This window comes from Magnolia sinica, chromosome 1 (assembly GCF_029962835.1).
Source record: "Magnolia sinica isolate HGM2019 chromosome 1, MsV1, whole genome shotgun sequence".
NCBI lineage: Eukaryota > Viridiplantae > Streptophyta > Magnoliopsida > Magnoliales > Magnoliaceae > Magnolia > Magnolia sinica.
This window is the reverse complement of record NC_080573.1, coordinates 6,478,271-6,487,793: the sequence shown is the minus strand read 5'-3', so window position 1 is coordinate 6,487,793 and position 9,523 is coordinate 6,478,271. Positions and strand designations below refer to the sequence as shown.

The window sequence follows — 9,523 nt, the reverse complement described above, 5'->3', positions numbered from 1 at the left end:
TTTCTCGCATGGATTTTTCCACATAAAATTCATGTGTTCTCTATGCTTGCTTGAATTTTTGTTATCTATTGTATTGTTTGATTCTGTTTAAGGTTGCTTCAATGCTCGGCAAGTTGTGTTAGTACTTGTTGTGTTCCCAACAAGTGGTATTAGAGCGGATGTTAGGTTTTTAGATTGAATCTGAAACATGACATCGAGGGGATTGAATGTGAAGTTTGAGAGAAAGAAATTCGTAAGTAAAAACAGCTTTGAATTGTGGAGGTTGGAGATGAAAGCCCTCCTAATTCAGTAAGGGTTTCAACACACCCTAATTGGAAAAGAAAAACATCTTGAATCGATGAAAGAAAAAGATTGGGATAAACTTGATCTAAGGGTGATTAACACAATTCAATTATCTTTGGCCGATGAAGTCCTATATAATATCATTACTGAGATGATCACTGTAAGATCATGGGTAAAGTTGGAGAGCATCTACATGACGAAATCGCTTTCCAATCGCCTGTATTTGAAGAGACAATTTTATAATCTGAAGATGGCGGATTGGTCAGATCTCTCTAAGCACATCAATGCCTTCACCAAACTAATTTGTAAACTGATAAGTTTAGAGGTGAAGATCGATGAAGAAGACAATGCCCTAATCTTATTGACGTCCCTTTCTAATTTTTACAAGTGTATGGTGGATACTACGTGTTATGGTAGGGATACCTTGGACTTTGATACCGTTATCCCATCCCTTCAGTTGAAGTAGTTGAGAAGAAATAACAGAGGAGAATGTCCTTCTACAGGTGCACTGGTTGCTAAAGGAAGATCATCTAAGCGAGAAAATGAGAAGTCGCAATTAAGGTCCAAGTCGAAAGACAAATGAAAGTTGAAGTGCTAGAATTGTGGCAAGATAGGACATATGAAGAAGGATTGTATAAATCCCAAAATCTAGGAGGAGGAGAAATTAGATGATTTGCTGAAGGAAGCCAATTCAACGGAATTCAATGAAGGGAAGAGTGGTTGTAACGTGTTTTCAATATCTAGAGTCGGTTACTTATATAACGAGTAGATTTTGGATATGAGAGTGTTAGTTTACCACGTATAGTGAGTATGATGGTGGCCCAATTCTTATGGGCAACGATAATGCCTGTACGATAATAAGAATTGGTTTGGTTCACATTAGAATGTATGATGGGATAGAGTGTACTCTGGCCAATATAAGACACGTTCTAGACTTAAGAAAGAATCTAATATCTTGAGGAGCTCTTGAGGAACTTGGATACAAATTCGTTAGTTACAAATGTATCTTAAAAGTTTCTAAGAAGGCACTCACTGTTATGAAGGCGCAGAGGAATGAAAACATTTTTTACATATTTAATAAATACTATATCGGGTGGAGCTGCAATGTTTGTAGCGGATTTTACGTTAGCATGTTCGTGACATACGTGCCTAAACCACATGAGCAAACGCTGTATGAATGTAATTCTTTAACAGGGTTTAGTTCCTAGTTTTAAAATTTTTGATTTAGGTATATGTGAGCACTGCATACATGAAAAACAATTAAAGTTGAGTTTTAAAACCGAAAAACATGTTAGTAAATGACAACTTGATTATGTGCACTCGCATGTGTGGTGGTTGTCTCCCAATGATAATTTTTGAATGTAGAAGGAGAAAGGAATCTCTAGAAATAATAGATAAAATTAATAAAAATCTAAATAAAGTTCTTTTACAAAACTCCTTGTACATATCCTAAACCTCAAATTCATCAATTTTTTATTTTTCAAAATAATAAACTTTTCTAAAATAATAAACTCACCCAAAATTAGTAAGCAACTTCTAAATTGACTCGATTTTTTTATTTATTTTTCTTTTGCATGACTTAAATAGAGACTTGGAAAAGAAACAACTCATCAATCAACCTTTCCCAAGAAGAATTGGTTTTAGTCAAGTGGTCAAATACCAATGCTAGGGGGGACCGGTTTATGCGGAACCCGTTGATCGAGTAGTTTATTCGGTTCAATTTGATCCATCAGTGGTTGATCTTCTAGGTGAAAGACCTAAAGCGACGAATGCATGCTTCGGTTGTAGTAGTGTTGAATGAACGGCAGGGACTCATCCCAAACATGTCGGGTGGTCCCGATGTTAGATTCTCAACATTTGAACCGACGGTTCTATTGGTTACCTCTGTGACATAAAGAAAAATCCTTCACTCAGGAAGCTATTATAAGACTCAAAATTGTAAATAACTTAAAAATAGAAAAATACAGTTACAAAAAATTAATAAATTACAAAGCTCAAAAAATTAGCCCTTAAGATGAAATATTTTTGGAAAACCATTAAAGGACAATTGCCTTTGGCATTGGCCGACATGTAGAACTTGTCGATGGTTTTCCAATCACATATTATTAATATAAAACAAATAATTGGTTGTAAAGGTATAAGCTATTGAAAACTATATTCAAACTATGCTCTTCAATAAACCTTTTAGCTTGATTTCCTTTATTCCTTGTCATCCATGAGATGGTTCTTGACATTGTTGGAGTTAGTGCCCTAAAAAACCATTCGTGCTCTTATTCACTGGCCACATGGGTGTAATTGGGCAGATTTTAGCCATTGATTGTGGTGACCATGGGTCCTAGATGGGATATATGCTATGCCTTAGACAATTTTTTAGTCTTACTCTAATTTATTGGGTTTGTTGATGAGTGATTCCTTCGATAGTCCTTGAGAACATGAGATTAGACATGACGATCATTGACTTGGGAGAATCGTGGTCTATGGATCTCAATACCTTAGTAGACCATGACTGCCACATGTGACTAGACACATGTGGATATCAGTTCAAAAGATATATGATCATCTCGTGTGTGGGGACTGACTTGGGTCAAGATGGATAGTCTCCACCATCGGGAGCCAACTTCGTGTTAGTTTATGCCTTATACTTACCTTGCACAAGAGTGTGAGTGTGCAATGAATAAAGGATATATATTCGAACATTTGGTTACTTACATTAGTGGATCGAGATCAAGTCAACAATCTAGGAGCTCATTAGCTTGAACTTTGATTGTGATATCAGGACTTGGTGAAAGATGGTTTGATCCTTAGGCCTGAGGACGTGTAAAGTTCACAATATTGATTGCTCGTCTTTGAATCTTCCCATGAGGTTCATGCATGGGCCAATAAAGTGGTTGTAGCTAGGTACTTCCATAAAGAGTCGTTGATTCTTATATGGGTTAACAAGGGATTCGTTGGTTTGCTTAGGAACACGTTTATGGCTTCGATCTGAATAGATCAGCGGTCATCAAGTGATTTTTCTGATAAGCCCAACACTTCAAATATTTTTATCAAAATTTCAAAGGTTTTTAACCATTGGAATTTTGTTTTAACCATTAAAATTATTTTGAAGGCACTTAACGATAACTTGATGGCCTAGATTTGAATATTCACTTTTACTTGACATGAGATATGATCATTAGTGGATACACCATGACAGTATAGGGATTGAATTTTCAGTGCATAGATGATGTGGATTGACGGGCTTCCTTCACAGTAAGCTACATTGAAGTTCGTAAGGTGGCTGAGCACCATTCCGAGTGCACCCCTAAAACCCTAACTTCTTATTTATATGATTCTATCCCAAAAGAGGGGAAGAGCTAACCTTGGGACGTGTGAGTGTGAGAAAGTATATGAGAGAGTGGACATCGACTTCATCCTATTCGATTATCCTCACATATGGTTCACTTGTGTGGATGATATACGTCTTCCTGCGCACCTATTATAACATTAGACGTTGGGCTATCTCAATTCTCAAGTAATGGGATAGATCAAGGAGAGACTCATTGGCTTATGAGATCGACATTAACATATTAACATCGCATACATCTTCTCTGTGCATATTGTGTGTAGGTATAATCTCCATAATCAACACGCATTGTTATATTGTAGAAATTTAATATTATTATAAAAGAAAAATTCTGGAAATGGATCCTATGATCAAATTATATTATATTATATTCCATTGCATTTGTATACAAGAAATCCAACATACTTAATTTATCCTATATCGCAATATGATATCTTGGATAGTTCAACAAAAATTACTTATATGACATGCTTATAATTTCCCGGTGATTGCGGGGTATCATCACGAAATTACTTACATGACACACTGACAGTTTCAAGGTGACCGCGCAGTATCCATCACACTCTGTCAACGGTATTGAAATTTTTGTCGAAACTATGGAGCTTCTGATTTGTGGACACTTGAAAAAAGGGTGTTATTGTTATTTTAATTTTTTTAACTGTCTGATAAATCTCCAGCAACCCAACAGTCATAAAATCGAGTAAATGTAAATTTTGGTTCATCATACATTTAAACTGAAACACATGGACTCTGACTTAACTTTGACCTGGATACAGCAATGTGGGTGGGACCTTGACCATAGGGCCAACTTTGATGCATGCATTGAATATCTACACCGTACATCTGTTTTGCCAACTCATTTTAGGTATGAGTCCAAAAAAATGAAGAAGATAAAAATATCAGGTTGACCACACTACCGAAAACAATGGTCATCGAATCGCCCACCATTAAAAACTTCCTAAATTCTACCGTAATGTTTATTTGCCATCCAACCTGTTAATAATGTCACACAGGCTTAGATGAAAGGAAAACACAAAAATATCAGCTTAATCTAAAAAAAGTTTGCAGCCCATGATTTTTTTCAATGGTCATTGATAACCCTTTCCTGTGGTGTGGTCCACCTGAGATTTGGATCTGCTTCATTTTTGGGCCACACTATAACGTCATCGGGAAAAATGCCATCAAGGTGGGCCCCACGGTCAGGGTCCCACCCACATGAATGGATAAACATGGACGCGAAATTTTAAGTGCCTCCTTATCATAGGTATAGACCATAGCCCCAAAAATCTGCGATGGTAGACTTTGGTAGCGATCACATCAATGAGCGGCGAATGGACAACTGATATGATGTCGTTGAAAAAACGAACAAAAGCTCCAAATACATAAAGCAAAACCCACGTGAATGTAAGGTTAAGATTATCCTGTCATGGCAAATATATATATTTTTTGTTAAGTCCTGTCCACGTGATGGTGGGCCATATCAATATTCCTGATGGACAGACACAAACACACTTACTACTGAATTTTCTCACATTAAAATGACAAAATGAGATCAGTTATCAGCCGTTCATCTGATGGGACGAAAAGGGTACATTGATCATTTTGACTAAAGGGAGGGAGAACCACGTGATGCTGTTCCACTTCAAGAATCAAACCCTACCTTGATCCATTCCATGGCTTTTGTGTTGCTCTCCGTAAGCAGCAGTGGCAGAAACGTAATAGGCAACGCAGAAGATACCATGGACGAAACAGAGAATTCCTCCTATGAATAAGAAGTTATGGTGTGACATCCCGCAAGAGGCCCGCCGCGACTTTGAATTCGACATTGCTCCGATGACCAGCACCCCAAATCCAATTGCTAATATGATCCTGATTTGGCAGACACCAAGTTGATTAATGAGTAATAGCAAACTTGGCTGGGTTCCATTTTTCTGCATTGCGATTGACCCACATCATCACTGTTGCTGTTAGCTCTACTGCCATAAATGCAATATGTGATGATGTGGTCCAATCACATTATAACAAATAGGTTTTTCCTGTTGGTGATAAGCAGAGGATCCCAATTCTTAATTATTATGATTAAACATGTTAGGTGTACCACCAAATTTCGAAAATAGTTAGAATTCCTGTAAGTGATAAAAATGGATGCCAGGCACTATGTGGGGGCCATCACAATGTATGGGTTTTATCCAAGCCGACCATCCATTTTTTTCGGGATCATTTTAGGGCACCAGAGTAAAAATGCAGCAAATCCAAGGCTCAAGTGGACCACGCCACAATAAACAGTAGGTATAATGACGCTAGTTGTTGAAACCTTTGTAGGGCCCATCATAATGTTTATAGGATAGAAATGAAGGGAAAATAAAAATATCAACTTAATGCAAAACTTCCATGGTGCCCAAGGACCCTACTTTGTGGTCCACTTGAGCCTTTGATTTATTTCATTTCTTGCTCTCATGCCTTGAAATGATCTAGAAAAATGGATGAATAATGTGCTTAAAATACATATTATGGTGGCCCCATAGAGCCCCCACCTACACCAATCCAAATGTAGAAGGGGGACGCAATCCGCGTCCATAAAAAAAAAGTGGAAACCTGACCATTGATGGATGCACCTTTTAAGTGCGTCCCTCCCTGTGATGAAGGGATTGGTACGATAGAAACTGCAACTTCTTGCACATATACAGTGAAAGATAACAAAACCCACAGCTCAACAACTATAAACTATTATTTCGACAGTAACACTAATTCCAGTGAAGCAAAAGATGAAGATTTATATAAAGGAACAAAATAGTCATTAGTGTTGATTAGGCCATCTTAATAAAATGATTTTAACCTGATTTTTGTAAAAGATATTAATAAAAAGGCATTAATATAATAGAACTGTATTTGGTGCTGTCAGGATTCAAAGAGAGAATCTTTTATTTTGATGCTATGTCAAATAACCTCTTTCTCTTCAAGCTCGAGCTATTAGATAATGGCGTATCAATGCATAATGCATATCAGGGGGACCTTAACACTAAAAATATACTCATGTGCTAATATTGATATGCAAGCACGTTGCATGCCCACAATACCGATGTGTCTACATGTACATACCAAACAACGGTCGGTGCAACCATAGTGATAAAATTCAGTGACTTAACTTGAAATCGGCCAATTTAACTCAACTTGGCCATAAATCAAGCCAATTCACTATAAAACTAGTGCACAGGCTCAAATCAGATTGATATTTGTGTGGACCATTCATTCATGTCTTTGTGACCTTATCAAAAGGTTGGAGAGACGTATTCAAGAAATTATATGCAAATAAAAGTTTGATGGTAATCAAGTGGGGCCAAGAGGCTATTAAATGGACTGAAAATTAAAAGAAAAAAGAAGAAATAAAAGACGTTACCATGAGAAAACAAGGCAGGCAACTGCCAATTGCTTGTTAGCTGAGGAATTTTTAAAATCTTCTTGAGACCAGATACAGATGCACCCCCCGAGCAGGTTAGCAATGACATGCGCCAAGGCTAGGAGTCCTGCTGCAGCTAGCCCTAGCGTGAAAGCTTGTTCGCTTGGCTCTTTACATTCGAAAACTAAGAACCTTAAATGTTTTACCTGTAAAAGAAAAAAATGATAAATAAATACTTTTATTTCATGAGATCTGGACCGTTCATGAGTTGGGTGATGCTATGAACATGTCTTGGCACATTGGAATTTTTTTATGGTGGGGGTTCAAACACCATGTTACCTGTGGTGTGGTCCACCTGAGATTTGGGTCTGTCTCATTTTTGAGCTCGTGCCCCAAAATGAGCTGGAAATATGGATGGACGGCATTGATAAAACACATACATCATGGTGGGGTCCACAGAGCTTTTCCAGAACCGACGTGGGTACTTGGGTCAGTACCGAATCCGAATCCTCTCCGTCCGAGTTTTCGGTCAGATCCATGTGTTTCAGTAGTATAAAATCCGTGGACTATAGACCATATATAGTGTGCATTTGATCATCCACCGTCCATTCATCCTCATAATCCCTGCAGATAAGTGCAGGGATTAGGACCATATATATCTTTAGTCTCAGCCATCCAATGACCAACCTTAAATGGACGGTTAACCTTAAAGCTAAGGAAAATGCGTGCAAAGATCCATACATTCAACAAGCGACACCCATAAGGATTAGGGGTTCGGATTGCCCAGTCACAGAAACATTTAGGCTGTGGCTGATCTATACGATGGCCCACTTAATCAGTGGTTCCGATCAACATACAAACGTGTGTGGTGGAAACTACAGTACAGAACTACATTGCACCCTTTAAGTAAACTCGCTTTATCCATACACACGTCTATGGGATGCTTGGATTTTCAGTCAGTCCAATGTGACCCATGTTTCAGAGATCCTAACCGTTGAAATGATTCTTTCTGCATTGGATGGTCCATTTACTAAAACTGCTCTCTTTCGTGGCTATGGACAGTTTCTATATCACTCTTCACGGTTATCGTGTGGTCACTGATTGAAGCGTTAGGATTTTCCTATCTAGTTGATTTCTGGTACATCTACTATGTTCAGTGTGATCCATCATACCAACGACTTGGATCATTAAATGAGCCTCACTTCTACGTGCTAGAAAACACCCGAACCTACGGTTGAAACTCTTGGGCCAAGCATCATATGGTACGGTACCTAAAGCAATTTAACTGTGCGGGAAGCTCCTAAGCTAGGAAGCTACGTGGGGCCGACTGTGATGTTTTTGATAAAATCCACCCCGTTCATCCATTTTGGAAGATCATTTTAGTGTTTCAGACCAAAATTTAGTTGGATCTAAAACTCAAGTATGCGACACGAAAGGAAAAGGTGGGGAAAGAAATGCTTACCGTTGAAGCCTTTCTGTAGTATATCTTGATGTACATATGCCATCCAAACTGTTCATAAGGTCATTCTGACTAGGATGAACTGATTATACAAAAAACATTAACTTGATATAAAAATTCTGTAGCCCTATGAATGCTTCAACGGTGGTCATTCAAACTTCACTATTTCCTCTCGTCTGGCCCATTTAAGTTTTGGGTCCATCTCATTTTTTGTTCCACATGCTGAAATGATCTTTAAAAATGGATGAACGGAGTGGATTGTTCACAAACATCACAGTGGACCCCACCTAGCTTCCGAGTGCGGGAACTTCCTGCGCCACCTCGTTGCAGGCAATCCGTGTCCCTATGCATGAATGTAAGCCGTCAGCAGGCGTGCCACGTGTGGGAGATCAAGATCACACACTTGGTGGGGCCCAGCTAATGAGTGGACCACCTTGATTTTTTTTGCCATGAAAAATTCAGAGCGGCCCCACTCAATGAATGCCCCCACATTGGCAGGTACTCCCATAGATTGCCCATTTGTCCGAGTCGACTCAGACTCAATCGAGTCCCATCCGGTTCGATCTTTGCTCTCTACTCAGTATTTATTTTTATTTTTATTTTTTAAAGTTAAAAAATTACCTTGTTTTGAGCAAGTTCGGCTTCGATGCCTAGGATTCCAGCTACAATGTCCATGATGATGATCACCAGGCAGATGAACGCTCCTCCAATTTTCGCCATTTTTCACGGATGTGAAGCTTCTGAAGAAGGAAAGCAGAGGGAAATGAATGATTTCTTATCAGTAAGAAAAAAGAGGAGGGAAAGATCTCTTCAACTGATAGAAGAGAATAAGAATAAAGGCGTAGCCTTTAAACTAAAATAACATGGCCACCTTATATCTTACTCTTATTACCTGGACTCATTACCATCTGTACATGATCTGGACCGTTTATCACGTGGGCCCTATTCGTTTGTCCCATCTAAAAAATCAAGCCGGTCTGATCATCCATTGGGTGTGTTGAATGCGGCGCTCATACAATTTTCATCCATAAACAAGTGGCTC

The 9,523-nt window shown here is 38.5% G+C and overlaps 1 protein-coding gene across 1 annotated transcript; it reads right to left on the bottom strand.

Annotated features, from left to right (window-relative positions):
• Positions 1-4,899: 4,899 nt before the first annotated feature.
• Positions 4,900-9,298, bottom strand: LOC131237827 (protein VASCULATURE COMPLEXITY AND CONNECTIVITY-like). Its single transcript, XM_058235840.1, has 3 exons — positions 9,103-9,298; positions 7,023-7,228; positions 4,900-5,494 (listed from the first exon to the last, which is right to left on the bottom strand). The coding sequence occupies exons 1-3, from the start codon at positions 9,199-9,201 to the stop codon at positions 5,275-5,277; spliced, it is 525 nt and encodes a 174-aa protein (XP_058091823.1). The 5' UTR covers positions 9,202-9,298; the 3' UTR covers positions 4,900-5,274.
• Between the last annotated feature and the right edge of the window lie 225 nt (positions 9,299-9,523).